The following is a 16,411-nucleotide window of genomic DNA, read 5'->3' on the forward strand; positions in this document are numbered from 1 at the left end:
CACCACCACACCTCTGACCTACACCCCAGTTCTTCACAAAAATAAATAAATAGGGCCTCCCTGGTGGTGCAAGGGGGTAAGATGCAACCTATGAAGCAATCAGCCGCTGCCGCATAAGTTCGATCCCTTGCCAGGGAGCTACCCACATAGCTCAGCAGACCTCTCCTGACTCACCCGCTGTTCCCCTCAGCTGTGTGTTTCAGTCTGCCGCTCTATTCCCCAGTCTGCTTCTGGTGAATCCTCTTACCCCCCGACACCTCTTGCCTGTACCCCAGTTCTTGTATGCATAAATAAATAAAAAAATAAACAAAAAATAAACAGTGTGTGTGGAGGGAGAGGGTGAGGACTGAGTTAAAATACTCAAGCTCTGTTAAGGGACAAAAGCAAGTCAGAAAATTATGTATGATATGATCCCAATATATTTAAGCTGTCCATAGAAAATCAAAATTTCATGTAAATGGTAATTACCTTTTAGAAGGAGGTGGTGGGATTATGGAGGATTTTTGTCTTATACATTTTATACTTGTTTTTTTGAAATTTTTATGAGGAGCATATTGTTTTAATCAGAACAATACCTGGAAAATGTATAAACATCTAGTCTTTTTTTCTGTGTACTGTTTGGATATAGATAAATATATACTTTTTTTTTTACATAACTAGAATCTTACAGTGAATATAGGCATATGTACTTTGTATTTTTATGTTTATACCAACATTTTACTACTCTAAATTATTAATCATTTAGAATGCTTCAAAAATTTCTTGTATGTATATCTTGTTTTTTGTGACCATCTTTACATGTCTGCATGCAGTTCTGATTATTTTGTTAGAATATATTCTTAGGACAATTACTTTTTTTTTTTAAAGATTTATTTATATAAGTACTGGGTACAGTCAGTACCTCCTCCAGGAGGGTGAAAGAATTTACCAGAAATACACTGCTGAGAGGAGCGGTACAACGAAGTACACTGTTGAGGGGAGCAGCAGGCGGCAGGAGAGGTCTGCGCACCATGTGGGACCCTTGCCCTGTGGCCGAGGATCGAACTGGCACTGCAGAGGCTGCGAGCAGCTTCGCAACCCAGGGCTCAACTGCTGCGCCATCAGGGAGGCCCAGGACAATGACTTATTTTAAATATTATATTTCCTAAGCTTCTTGGGGAATATTTCAAATTACTTCCCAGAAAAATTGTACCAATTCCAGCATATAAGAGTAATCAACTTAATAATTCTGATAATGCATATTATTAGAATTGTTAGTTTTTGGTTTTGTGTTTTGACATATAGGTCTTTGCAAGAAGTGCTGTATCAATACAATTGGTGTTGATAATGTGAATGAGGAAGGAAGGGTGGTGGTGGTGGTGAGATTCCCTTTATAGTTAATATTCTAAAATAGACTGCGATAACACTTTTCATTTATATATCTATTTTCAGGCAATTCTGTCTTGAACTAAATGGACTTGCTGTTAAACTTCAGGTAATGTTTTCTTTAAGTTACAGTGTAAACTTCTGATTTTTTTCCCCCATTTTTGTAACTTAATGTGTTTTATAAAGACTAATCTAAAATGTGTATTTTCTGCTAGTGTTTTGCATGGAAATGTTCCAACCCAAATGATGAGCTTTTTCATTATTACCTTACTTATTAAAAAATACTACTTTTTAACAGAGTGAATGCCATCCAGATACATGCACTCAGATGACAGCAACTGAACAATGGATTTTTCTTTGTGCAGCTCATAAAACTCCAAAAGAGGTGAGAATTCACAAAATAGAATGACTAATAAAATCATCATAACCTAAATCTTTCCAAGACAATAGTAGACAATTTTTAGGGTTTTTAGTTCATTGTTTATTTTGCTATTTGGTTTATAGATACTGCAGCAAGTTTATTTTCATAGTACTATTTTAGGATTCCTTAGATTAGAGTCATTTTTCATTATTGGGTGGTTGTATGGACTAGAATTTGCTTTACGGTTCACTGACTATCACAAAATAACATGTCACCATTGTCCTGATACTTAATGTATAATTGATGAGCTGTTTAAGTTTGTTTATACCTGTTTAAGTTTGATTATACCTGTTTAAGTTTGATTCCCTTACTTCTTTTGATCGGAATAACTGTTGGTGATTACTAGCTGATGTTTGGTCAGTTAAGTAGAAATGTTACTTTTGAGCTTTTAAAGTTTATAGGTGAATATTTTTTCTTTACATTTCATTACTATCTTATAAATGCATCATAACGATTTTCCTTTCCATAATTGGTCCAAATTTAAAGTTATTTATTTTTCTCATTATTTAGTATTTAGTTTTTGTTCAGAATAAGTAAATGTATAGAAAGTAGCAAATGTTGGGCCTCTTTGGTGGGATTAAGTCTCAGCACTATGAAGCTATTGGTAGCCACTGCAGCATGAGTTCGATCCCCAGTCAGGGAGCTAATCCACATGGCACAGCAGACCTCTCCTGTCCCACCTGCTGCTCCCCTCAGCTGTGCATTTCAGTCAATCCACCTGTTCTCCCCACTCTGTCTCTGGTGAATCCTCTCACACCCCTTGCACCTCTGGTCTACACCCCAGCTGTTGTAAATAAATCTTTAAAAAAAAAAAAGAAAAGAAAAAGAGAGTGGCAAATGTCTTTAGAATTTTTTTTTTTTTAAAATAATTCCTTCATATTATCTGGTACCCAGTACATACTGAGTTTTTTTAGTTATCTCAAAAGTTTCCTTTATAACTGTTCAAACTGTGTGTTGCATTTTCTTTTAATCTGTAGTAATTACTTTCCCTTGCCACTGCTTTGTTGAAAATAATTGGTTATGCCAGTTCTATAGAATTAAAGACATTCATATTGTCATTATATTGAGTTGGGGATACTATGGCTTAAAGACAAGTGACTCTGGCCACAAAATCAATATTGTTCTTTTGTTTAAAAAGGGTAATTCTCCAAAGTACTCTCAGTTAGTACTTATTTGGAAGGAAGACTTCATTCAGGGTGTTACTTTTTTGTGTTAATAAATAGAAGTAATATTAAGATTGTGTATTGTTTTATATCTGGGGAAAAATCCATGTGGCAATTTCATAATTTGCTAAAACTGGCTGTATGGTATTGTGAATACAATGATAACTGCAACTAGGAAACTGAATTAGGAAGGCTAGTTTCATTTGGGTAAATAGTAAAGATGCTGCATTATTTTCACTTGAATTATACCATCTTGCCTGAATCTCTGTGATAGAACCAGACTCCTCTTAGACAGCATGGCTAAAAGAGCAGACATTCCTAAGTTGGACTGCTTGTATTTGAAGAATTTTCTTATCTTTGCAGCATTTTAAGATCTGGGAAGAAGCCATACTCTGCAAACTGACTATCCTCAGTTCCTTCTTTCTTTTTTTGTTGTAGTTTTGGTTCTTCATTTATTGGTTAGATTTAGGTATTTGGTTCTTCCCGTCTTTTTCAAAAGGTTTTCTTCTAAGTACATTGTTAGTTGTCAGACCCAAAAAATAACCTAGGATATCATGCCAAAGGAACAGTCTGCTTTTGGATGGGGGTGGAAGGTACCTGTATATTAATAGGCCTAATCTAAGAGGAGCTCTTTGTTGATGCATTTTTTTATCCTTTCTTTTATAGTGTCCTGCTATAGACTATACTAGACACACACTTGATGGTGCTGCATGTCTTCTGAATAGCAATAAATATTTTCCCAGCAGGTAAACAAAACTCTTAAACAAGGTCTTAAAACTTTTAGGATTTAATGTAATAGAATATTCTGGTTAATGCTTTATATTCTTTAAACTTTTCTGTTTTTTTAGCTGTTTTATATTTGGCTTGTTCAGAACTTACGCAGGTTTTGAAATTAGGTTAGTTAGATTAAAAGTAACAGAAGTTGGCTCCCAAAGTACACAGGTCAGTTCAGTCAAGTGTAGTGCTGGCTGCTGTTTGCTGTTCTCCAAGCCTCTCCTTTTCACCTTAAGTTGGAATGTTTACAAATTTGCTTACTTGAATCTCTGTGATGATAGTTAAGGTCAATGTTTTTTTTAAAAGACAGCACGCCTAGAACACAGGCTTTCCTAAATTGGACTTATTTTTGAAGGTTTCCTTGTCCTTGTCTACATATTTTTATTTTTTTTTTTTTTTTTTTTTTTTTTTTATAGAGGCATGCTTTATTTATTTGTTTGCTGGTTTGTTTGTTTTGTTTTTATACATGCACTGGGTACAGTCAGAAGCGCGGGAGGGTGAGAGAATTCACCAGAGCCAGAGCGGGGAGCAGAGCAGGCAGAAGGACCGAAGTACACTGCTGAGGGGAGCAGCGGGCGGCAGGAGAAGTCTGCACGCCATGTGGGACCCTCCTCCGGTGGCCGGGGAGCAGCCGGGGATCGAACCGGCGGCGCAGAGGCCGCGGGCAGCTTCGCAACCCAGCGCTCAACCGCTGCGCCACCGGGGAGGCCCTGTCTACATATTTTTAATGTGGGAAGAAGACTGCATGTTGTAATGTTTTTTGGGTGAGGTTTGTGACTGACCTTTTTATTCTAATAAGATATTTGTTACCAGGTGGATTGATTTGGAAACTTTTCTTTCCTGAATATCATTAACTCCAAAGAGCGCATATAAAAATGTATAGGGCCTCCCCGGTGGCGCAGCGGTTGAGCACTGGGCTGCAAAGCTGCCCACAGCCTCTACAGCACCGGTTCGATCCCTGGCCGCTAAGCAAGGGTCCCACATGGCATGCAGACCTCTCCTGCCCCCCGCTGCTCCCCTCAGCAGTGTACTTTGTCACTGCTGTTCTGCTCCTCTCTCTGGCTCTGGTGAATTCTCTCACCCTCCTGTGCTTCTGACTGTACCCAGTGCTTGTATAAATAAAAAAATAAATCTTAAAAAAAAAATAAAAAAATAAAAATGTATAAAAAATACTTTTTTGCTTAGTATCCTGAGGCACTTTTTTTAAAAAAGGATATCAGAAACATGCAATTTTTATTTCTCAAAAAGGATCTAGTTCTGTAGAGTAAAACAGTCCCTTTTAGTTTTGATCACCTCAAGTGGACAAAGTATTGGTGTCATAAATGGATGTTTTAGTAAGTTTTAATTTGTCAAAGATTCATTTTAATTGTATTAAACTTTAACAAAGTTTAAAACAGTAATACTGACTTTAATTCAGTTGCTGTGGATAGGTAGAAAGAACACTGCCCCAAAAGTAAATGGTGGGGGTTCTAGTTCTACCCTTACCTCTTACTAGTACTGTGACTTGAACTGGTCACTTATTTTCCGTAGCTGTCAGCTTCCACCCTTATTGAGGAGATTGGATTACATTGTTCCTGAGATCTGATTAGCTTTATTAATCTATGATTTCTATTTCTAGGGTTAGTATAAAGGAATCATCTGTAGCAAAACTAGGATCAGTATGCCGTAGGATTTACAGAATATTTTCACATGCTTATTTTCATCACCGGCAGATATTTGATGAATATGAAGTAAGTATATTTCATTAATTGTCTTGATAGCATTATCAGAATAATCTATGTTGATATTATAATGACTTTTGATTTTGTATAGTAAATGAAAATAACATCTTTTTCTTCCTCTTTACAGAATGAAACATTTTTATGTCATCGGTTTACTAAATTTGTGATGAAATACAATTTGATGTCCAAGGATAACCTGATTGTACCAATTTTAGAAGAGGAAGTTCAGAATTCAGTTTCTGGGGAAAGTGAAGCATGAAGGGAATCAAAAAAGAAAAATGTACTGATCACATAATTAACATTAATTATGTACTGTATATATATCATTTTAAACACTTCAATCATGTATTCATATTATAGCTTCTTTGTTTAGTATAGGTTTTTTTGTATGCTGTGTATTGCCTTTTAAAATGGGAAATACTTTTTAAGTTATTCATGAACTGTATATTCACCAGTGTGGCACTCAATGGTTTTTAAATAAGATTAGTATTATCTGTTTATAATGCCTGTTAATAAAAGAATTTACAGTTTGGTAAAATTGCTGCTAAACAATCATTGGATCACAATCCTCATCATATAAACCCATCAATAAAGAGATGAGTGAGCTTGAGGTTTCACACAAGCCATTTATTAAAGAAATAGTAATCTTTTCCTTTAGTTTTACCAAGTTTAGATTTTTTAGCACATTCTGTAGTACATAGTTCAACCTTAACAGTTGAGTTTTCAAAAGTGAGATAAAAGTCTTAAAGTTCTGGTTGTAGTTTTTATCTACATAAATGTGTATATCAAAATATAAATGCAAATGAAGTATTAGCAGTACTTAATCTTACTGTGCTATATAAAGTATATTCTAGACCAGCACACTTTGAAAGGATTTACCTTTCTGCAGCAATGAATTGTTATATACTAAGTGATGATAATGATAAGGCACGTAAATGATATTCCCACTGGAAATCTGCCCTGTGGTTCCCTTCTCCTATTCCTTACCATCCCTCCCCACCAAACTATATTAACTGAGAAGCTTTTCACCAGACTGTGATTTGGTAGTGGCTTACACCTATTTATATTTGTATTAATCGCTTACAGATTATACCTCACATTAACAATTACATTACACTACAGGAGAAATGTTTTGGTATAGGCTCTTGCTTATTATCTTTGTTTTGCAAAATTATTCTAACTACTTGGAAAATATTCTTAAATATAGTTTAACTCTTTCTGTTAGTAATATTAATCGTTTTCATCTAATCATCTAGGCAGCATTTAAATAGAGTTGAAAAATACTGTATTTATTTTATACCTTCTCACCACAAAGTTTATGTTTGAATTATATGTAGATATGAGGGTTTTTGTTTTTTGTTTTTTTTTTTTTTGGCAATACTATACAGGTTGATGGTCATACAACTTTTGGACTTTGTTATAATTCATTGTCTTGAGAAATTCAGCTGCATATTTTACAATCTTATGATATGCTGAATGCAATTTTTAACAAAGCACTGGAGCGCTTATTGCCAAGTTGGTTGTAATGAGGCACTAAGATAGGGTAAAATAAATGTACATGTCATGAAGAAAATATTTAAATCTTTCTCGAGAAGATTAAATAAACATAAGGAAATTTTACATTTAAAGGGATTATTTTTAAGTCAAGATAAAAATTCATTCATCTTGATTTCTTTTTCATATTTGAGGAAATAATTTATACCATTTTATGATACAACTATGTGTAGCAATAATGTAGGAGATAGTAGCATACTGAGAGTGTATATACATTTATATCTTTCCAGGCCTGCAAGTTTATTTGACTTTGAACAGTGCTATCCCAGCAGCCAGTTGTTCCCAACCTACAAGTATTTTTAAAGAAGTTTTATGTTCACAGTGAAAGGAATGTTGACTTTGAAATTATGCATTTATATTAATGTCATTATACATACCAATGGGTATAGTAATTTTTACGCAAACTTGCTAAATATTGAGAGACTAAACTTCTAAGTTAATAAATGATATATAGCAATGTAGGTGTTCTCTCTGGTGTCTCACAATGGATTTCTGTTGCTTAACTATTAGCGAGCATTTGAACTACAGCAGTAGCTGGGATTGATGATGTAGCTAGTATTTTAAAACACATTTTGAATAATATGGCTTGGTGTTAATGGGGAAATAACATAAGATTTTTTTTTTCTTATTCATTCCATCTTCCCTGTACTGTGTGTTTGGAATTGATCATAAAAAAAAAAAAAAAAAAAAATTCCCCAAAAGAAAGCATCATCTTGTAGTCTTGCTTTTTTGTATTCATATTGGTCTCATTCCTATTCATTGCATTGTGGAGTTGACTCACTATGTTAGTTAAGACCTAAATGAAATAATAACTTTCTCTGTAATACTGTTAGTAGAATTTTGAAACTATACACTTATGTACCTAAGCAATATTAAAAAACTTAATGAGCCCTGCACACCATTGGTTTATGAGTTAAGTGAAAAGGGGGAAATAGAAAACATAGTACTGTTCTATAAGGAATTTAGAGCCTGCTTTTTGTTTGGATTATTTTATGTAGATCCAAAAGTTCAATTTTTTTCCAAAAAATTATTTTGTCTTGAGGTATTTGTAGAAGTTCTTCAGTTAAACTTTTAACAAGTTAACACTTCTTAATGTCAGAAAAAAATTTAAAATCCATGACTATATTGTTAACAAGGATTGTGTTATGGTTATCAACATATTTACTAACTGATAACAGATTTATTGTAACAGAACTAATTTTTTCCTTGGATATAAATTCAGGATATTTATTTTTAATTAGAGTACCTCATTAGAGAGGTACTTTGCCCTACCTCTCTAGTGATGACTTTTTTCCCCACTACAATACTTCTGTAGTTTTGTTTACACAGTTAAGTGCTATATTTTATTTTTTAATACTTCTTAAATTTGCTAAACATTTCTTAGCGTAGTTCTTCCATGCTATGCAAGTGTTTTAGTAAAAGTTGATTTTCATTTCTTGGATGCAGCTAATTGTTAACAGACACTGCAGATATATTGGTACAACATGTTTAACTGTTTTGAGATAACAGACACTACAGATATATTGACACATGTTTAACTGTTTGAGATGGTCAAATATCCCAATGTTTCCTGGAATATATTTTATAGAGCAGTTTATAAAACCAGAAAACTATCAAGTAATCTATTAGTGGGTTAGATTATTTGTCTAAAAAGGTGAATGAGATGCCTCACTGTTAACATTTGGGGAAGCACAGATATTTTATATGTGCTTGGAATCTAATTGCGGTACTTCATATATTTGATTTTTCTGCTATTTATTGAATCTTTTTTCTTTTTCTTAGTATATAAAGCGTCATATTAAGTGTGGAGCATAATGTAATAAGCAAAGCAAATACTGAGTATTCAAAATGATAACATCAGGAGATAATCAACATCCTGAATTTACATCCAAGAAGATTATATGTCCATTTGGTGTCTGATATGATTTGAGGGTTATTATAACATCATTCAAAATTAGTAAGATAGTAATTTTTCTTTAAATATATATATTTTTAAAGATTTATTTATTTATACAAGCACTGGGTACAGTCAGAAACACGGGGAAGGTGAGAGAATTCGCCAGAGCCAGAGCGGGTAGCAGAGCAGGCAGAAGGACCGAAGTACACTGCTGAGGGGAGCAGTGGGCGGCAGGAGAGGTCTGCGCGCCATGTGGGACCTTCCTCCGGTGGCCGGGGAGCAGCTGGGGATCGAACCGGCGCAGCAGAGGCTGCGGGCAGCTTCGCAACCCAGCGCTCAACCGCTGCGCCACCGGGGAGGCCCAAGATAATTTTTTAATGACATCAAAATTTTATCCTGATTTTGATTGCTGCTATAAACCTTGGTAAAAGCAGATTATAATTCTGTATATAATATGTTTAACATTTTATTTCAGGTGGACCTCAAGAAAGCCACCTGTGTCTTGTATAACAAAGATAGTCACATAAAAATAGTAGCTTATGTTAGATTATAGGATTTTCTCTTTGTGACAGTGCCAAAGGAACATGCTTATACAATGTAAAACAATTTGCTGATTTTAAATATTCTTGGTTTTCATTAGTATCACCATCTAGAAGAAAATGTGTATATATATATATATATATTTTTTTTTTTTTAAGATTTTTTTTTTTTTCATTTGTGAATACAAGAACTGGAGTATAGGCCTGGCCTGCAAGGGGTGAGAGGATTTGCCAGAGACAGAGTGGGACACAGAACTGGCAAACTTGACTGAAATACACTGCTGAGGGGAGCAGTGGACGAGTCAGGAGAGGTCTGCTGCGCCATGTGGATAGCTCCCTGGCTGGCTGGGGGATTGAACTCTTGCTGCAGAGGTTGCAGATAGCTTCATAGTGCTGTGCTTTTACCGTTGCGCCACCAGGGAAGCACTTTAATTCTTACTGATAGTGGTACTTTGAATTTTCTGTATTTACTTTGTGCCTCCCAGTCACACACACTTGCTTCATTTAAGTCTGATAGAAAAAATTGAGCAGATTACTATTTTCCATGCCCTCCCTAGGGGTACAGGCCAGAGGTGCAGGGGTGGGTTGAGAGGATTCGCCAGAGAGGAGCAGAACAGGGGGATTTGCTGAAGTACACTGCTGAGGGGAGCAGTGGATGAGTCAGGAGAGGTCTGCTGCGCCATGTGGGTAGCTGCCTGGCTGGGAGTAGCTTGATAGTGCTGAAACTTAACCCTTTGCACCACCAGGGGGGCCTTGTATTGATCTTTTGATAGCTAAGTACTTTGTATGAACTTGGGGTGGAAGAATATTTTCCAGACCTCTTTGTAAATAAAACAAAGGGAGAGTTTGTGGGTTCCTAGGCTCTACCTGTTGAAACTGACAACTGATTGAGAATGGGAAAGCCTGAATCTGGGTTTTAAACTTTGCTGGAATGACTCTTCGAGTGCTTTTTTAGAAACCATGGGAAATTTATGAGGGGGGGGGAAGGGTATACTTCCTTCAAACCAAAAAATCGTATGGTTGTAGCCAATGTTTTCTCCAGAGATAAATCTGGTGGTAGAGATAACATTGTTCTTTAAGGTAATTTCCTAGGGAAAGGAGCTTCTCCCAGTATTGCAGAGGATGACCAAAGCTACATAAAGCAAAATAGGAAAAGAGATGGATTCCTCAGTTGACCCTCTGCCTTTCAGAGTATCTTTTTTATTTTTTTTAGAGATTTATTTATGCATATAAGAATTGGGGTACAGGCCAGAGGTTTGGGGGGTGAGAGGATTCACAAGAGACAGAGTGGGGAACAGAACAGGCAGACTGACTGAAATACACTGCTGAGGGGAGCAGCGGGCAAGTCAGGAGAGGTCTGCACGCCATGTGGGTAGCTCCCTGGCTGGGGATCGAACTCATGCTGCAGTGGCTGCAAATAGCTTCATAGGTTGCATCTTAACCCCTTGCGCCACCAGAGAGGTCCTCTTTCATTTTTAAAGTTGATGTCAAGACATGTTGAGTCCCACAATTTGATGGAATTCAGAAGCCTTGTTTTATAGTTAAATGAATAAATTACTATTTATAAGGACCTTTTACCTCAGTGTTAACATTGAGGATGATAACCCTTTTATGTTTTGGTTTAATTTGATTGAGGGAAATCAGATATATTCTAACAGGTGTGTAATATTTTGCTTTCTTCCAAAGTGAAGAGGCTTCTGTCACAATTCCATCTCAGATGGGTATGGTAGGTATGGAGGAAATTACAGTTTTGTTTTTATTTCCGAATATGCACCATACCAGCTGGTCTGGAATCTTTAGGGAACATTCATATAATCTTGTTGAGTATATTCTAGACTGAGGAACAAAATTTTCTGTTTGGGGGCAGTATATCTAATGAACCCAGCCTTCATATTATCACTCGAATCATTTGGGAAAGCAAATCTAAATCAAGAGTTGGCAATCTTTTAGCATAACTAAAAAGACTCACTTGTGCTGGCATTTAACAAATGCCAAGGAAAAGATAAAAATTATTTTGCGCCAGAAAAGGAAGCTTGGAGATAATTGAGGAAAGCCTGCCACTTCCTATTCTCTCATTTTACAGATTGAAAAAAAAAGACAGAAACCTCAACAACAAACCTAGGACACAGAAATTAAATGTCCAGAATCCCCACAGATAGTATAGAACTGGCGCCTCAAATTCTTGAAAGGTATAGAAGTTAATGTAAAGAGTTAAAGAAAAGAGAAAAGTTTATCTGATTGGATCCAGGAAGCCATCCTTTCCTTACCCCCCCCCATAGGAATTCTCTTTAGTACCAGTACTATTATATAAAGATGACCATCAAGCCACTGTTTTTTAAATATTCAATTAAATTGGCTTTTAGATGGGATCTCTAGTTGGGCCCAAAAATTCTTTGAGCCAGAGTTTAACATTGTAGTCATTGAATCTCTGGGAGGTTAGAGTTTGTGTGAAATTTTCATCTAAGAGTATTTGGTTCATCAGTGTGTGATACACTAAGTAGACTATCTTCAGTGACTTCCAAAGTCCCTGATTTGTTTCCAGGACATGTCTTAATCAGTTCTGTGATCTTGGCCAGAGTATAACAGCCCGTGCTGTGTACAATTCTAAATTTAAAATAGGTCAGTCATCAACTGGCTAAAATCCCATTTGCCTTTAGCTTTCTCTAGCTAATTTGCAAGCAAGCCAAAAACTTCACAGTCTACCCATTTGCCCCAGAGCTTGCTATACTACCAACCACTAACTTGCTGGATTTCTCAAACTGGACCCTAATGTACTCTTTGAATCTGAATTGCACATTGCATATATCGCTTTGCCCAGGTCCTCTGTGTTTATGCATAAAATAATTTAATGTAAAATATAAAGTTTCAAATCATCACCTTGTAAAGATTCAGTCTGATCTATATCCAGTTGAGTGAATAAATCAAATTGTAAGCCATTACTACAGATGAAATTTTATTTCTCTTAAACCATTCCTTTAATATATTTGCACCTGTCCAGTTAGATAACTGAATGAAGCATTTTTAAGGACTGCATTTATGATCTGGGAACAAGCGTACATACAAATAACATGTATGTAAACAGCATAGCTTTCTGAAAGTTAGAACTGAGACTACTGGAGGAGAAAAAAAATGGGATTTTTTTACTTCAAGAGAGAAGAATTAAGTTATTTTAAAAAAGTACATCTTTATAAATTTTCAATTTTTCTCTAAATAATTTGGAATATCTTACAATTTATGGTTTTTCAAGTCTGTATTTTAATGTTGCTTTGTGAAAATTCTGTTTCCATAAAGTTAAAATTTTCAGAGTAACACACAAGTTGTGTTTTATTTTTTTTTTTTTTTTTTTTTAGAGGCATGATTTATTTATTTATTAATTTATTTGTTTGTTTATACAAGCACTGGGTACAGTCAGAAGCGCGGGAGGGTGAGAGAATTCACCAGAGCCAGAGCTGGGAGCAGAGCAGGCAGAAGGACAGAAGTACACTGCTGAGGGGAGCAGCGGGCGGCAGGAGAGGTCTGCGCGCCATGTGGGACCCTCCTCTGGTGGCCGGGGAGCAGCCGGGGATCGAACCGGTGCCGCAGAGGCCACGGGCAGCTTCGCAACCCAGCGCTCAACGCTGCGCCACCGGGGAGGCCCACAAGTTGTGTTTTATAATGGTCTGTATTAACGTTTCATGCCTAGAGACAGAGACTAAATCTTGGCAACAGTCTCTTAAAACATCCTTTTACTTTTTCACAGTAAGTCTTTTCTAAGCTATACTTACATTGTCCATTTAGCAATCAATGAAGATTTTCTTTTTTTTTTTTTTAAGTTTTTTTTTTTTTTTAATAGGGGCATTTTTTTTTTATTTATTTATTTGTTTGTTTGTTTTGTTTATACATGCACTGGGTACAGTCAGAAGCACGGGAGGGTGAGAGAATTCACCAGAGCCAGAGCGGGGAGCAGAGCAGGCAGAAGGACCGAAGTACACTGCTGAGGGGAGCAGCGGGCGGCAGGAGAGGTCTGCGCGCCATGTGGGACCCTCCTCTGGTGGCCGGGGAGCAGCCGGGATCGAACCGGTGCCGCAGAAGCTGCGGGCAGCTTCTCAACCCAGCGCTCAACCGCTGCGCCACCGGGGAGGCCCCAATGAAGATTTTCTTTAAAATTTTTTTTTTTTAATTTATGCATACAAGAGCTGGGGTGTAGGCCAGAGGTGCGGGGGGGGGGGGGTGGGAGTGAGCGGTGGGTGAAAGGATTCACCAGAGACAGAGTGAGGAGCAGAACAGGCAGACTGACTGAAATACACTGCTGAGGGGAGCAGTGGGTGAGGCAGGAGAGGTCTGCTGCGCCATGTGGGTTAGCTCCCTGGCTGGGATCCAACTCATGCTGCAGTGGCTGCCCATAACTTCATAGAGACTTAACCCGTTGCGCCACCAGAGAGGCCCTGAAGATTTTCTTTTGATGCTGTATTTCTGTATAGTTAATTTGAACATCTAAATATAGCTCAGTGTGTTAATATGACAAGATTTAGAATAATATGATTTTGGGAGGAGTGGGAGGAAAGGAAGTTTTCAAGCATTGCTTGGAGCAGAGAAAATGTAGCGTGGGGTCTTCCCTGGTGGCCTAGGGTTTTAAGTCTCAGCACTATCACCTATCACAGCTAAGGCCTGAATTTGATCCCCTACCAGGGAGCTAACCCACATATGGCGCAGCAGACCTCTCCTGTCTCACCAGCTGTGCTACTCAGCAGAGTATTTCACTAAATTCACATGTTCTGTTCCCCACTCTGTCTCTGGTGAATTCTCTCACCACCTCTCCCCAAACCCCACAACTCTGGCAGATTGATCACCAGTTCTTCTGTACAAACAAACAAACAAAAAAAAAAAAACCAAAATGAGCAAAAACAAATAGGACGAAACTAAGTGGTTATTGAAACCTAAGGCAGAGGTACCACAGATGCTGTACCAAGGGGAATGAGAGAAATGCACCATCTCTGTGGTCATGATACTGTTTGTCTTAATTTATAGGTATTAAAAATCCACATGCCCAAGTCCCTAAGGAGTTATACAGTGTTATGAAAATAAATGAATATGCAACTGGTGGGTAACGATAACGTTAGTCACATTTAACTCCTTAGGCATATAGAATCCAAGTTTTGTTACTTTTAAGAATAAACTCAGAACTTTATATGTGTATATATACTTAAAATGATCTAGAACCACTTATTTATTATTCACTTTAACACAAATTTGCCATGTGATTTAAGGATAATTGTTGGAATAAATGATTATGAATAGATTTTGAGGATATGACTTTAAGCTTATGCTAATGAAAAACTTTTAAAATAAGAACACAGATTAAAGACAAACTATAAAAAGAAAGTAAGTTTGTTTACACAAATTAAAAAAAAATTAAAGTGACTGATTTATTCCTGATTTTCCCTTAGTCAAATACTGACTTGTAGATCCTGGCACTGTGCAAAACAGTTGATTTTTGTGAGCACAGTAAATAATTTAATGGCATTTTATGGGCTCCGGAAGTAATGCTTGTTTCTACCAAAAATCTGTAATTCTAGAATATGAAACTCAGGTTTACCTAGAAAACCAAAACAAAAAAATATTTCTGCAGATATTGTTGACAGTTATTTCCAGAGAATAATACTGAGCAGAATATTCCTAAGTTCCTTTATGACTATAAAGGTAATGTTTCTGTATGAATAATTCCATGTTAATCTTATCAACAATTCTTGGAGATTGGTTTAGATAACTATACTATATATTTGATCACATGTGATACATATCTGACAAACATATAAAACATGAATATTTATGTTCAATAAAATGATAGGCCAATAACAAATGACATTTATTATTCAAATGATCTTATATTGTCAACACCAAAGCTAATAAAAATATATAATAGGCTGAATTCATAGATGGCAAAGTCAGTTGTATTTAAATTGAATGTTTCCACACTTGAAAGTTAGCCTTTAATAAATGAAAATCCTCTTTTGTAAAATTTTAATCTTTATTTCTTAAAGATAAATGAAAATCCTCTTTTGTAGAATTTTAATCTTTACCTCTTAAAGGCAAACACATCCCTATTAGCAAGAAAGAAAAGTATAGATGGGACAGGTTGCTGTATACCTCGAGTGTGCTATGAGGACATTTCTACTCTGGCAGGACTGAAAATTCTGGGCTTCCACATTCTTCAAGATTTAGCAATCAAAATAAAAGCATAATCCAAATCTAGATAGATGTAAAAGACTCCAGTTTCCATTTAAAGTTGATGGTTTCCCTGTTCATCCTATTTGCAATATCAGGTTTTTAAATGTTGGGATTGTGGGATTTTATATTGAATATTTAAGGGATGCTGCTTTGCTCTGTTTCTGTGTTATTATTAGAAGCAATAAAGTTTAAGCTCAATCAATCAGTACAGGGTTGATGACATGTTGACTCTTTAAAAGCAAAGACATACCAAGAATTATTTTCAAAGAATATTTTAACAAATATGAGCTTGATTTGTGTATACATTCCATAGTTAAAGACAAAATTTGGATTGTTAATTTAGGAAATAGGTATTTCATTAATTAGCCCTTTGTGTGTGTGTAGGAAATAAAGAGATAATTACTTTTCAGTTTCAATAAAAGTCTAACTTCCTGAGAACTTTCTATTTAGGTAAAATAAAATACTGGTTGAGATATTTAGTCGTCTTTCCAGGAATTGTAAGAAAAGTATAAAAGTATACCTGTATACTCATGAGAAGCTGAAATAGATTATTGGCTAATAACCTTATGAAACATCTGTTTAAATAGATGTTCTAGTCAACAGAAGTGTAAACATTATTCTAAATTTATAAACATGTTGGTTATTATTCCTTATCTGGCAGGTTGAGTCAAGGTTTATGCAGATTAGAGGAAAGCCTGGGTCTGGAAAAATTCAGAGTATTATCTAAATGCAGATAAAGTAATACAATAAAATCAGTTGACAATTATTTT

At 36.0% G+C, this 16,411-nt stretch overlaps 1 protein-coding gene across 1 annotated transcript in view; it reads left to right on the top strand.

Annotated features, from left to right (window-relative positions):
• The window catches only part of LOC119255169 (MOB-like protein phocein), a 9,290-nt gene extending 1,314 nt beyond the window's left edge, over window positions 1-7,976 (top strand). Inside the window, exons 2-6 of the mRNA XM_054699461.1 lie at window positions 1,394-1,474; window positions 1,664-1,750; window positions 3,616-3,695; window positions 5,342-5,453; window positions 5,572-7,976. Coding sequence (XP_054555436.1) covers window positions 1,394-1,474; window positions 1,664-1,750; window positions 3,616-3,695; window positions 5,342-5,453; window positions 5,572-5,703 — 492 coding nt within the window. The 3' untranslated portion in view covers window positions 5,704-7,976. The remainder of the gene's footprint in view (window positions 1-1,393; window positions 1,475-1,663; window positions 1,751-3,615; window positions 3,696-5,341; window positions 5,454-5,571) is intronic.
• The last annotated feature ends 8,435 nt before the right edge of the window (window positions 7,977-16,411 follow it).

Source organism: Talpa occidentalis, unplaced genomic scaffold (genome assembly GCF_014898055.3).
Source record: "Talpa occidentalis isolate TD23 unplaced genomic scaffold, MPIMG_talOcc4v2.1 talOcc4.3, whole genome shotgun sequence".
NCBI lineage: Eukaryota > Metazoa > Chordata > Mammalia > Eulipotyphla > Talpidae > Talpa > Talpa occidentalis.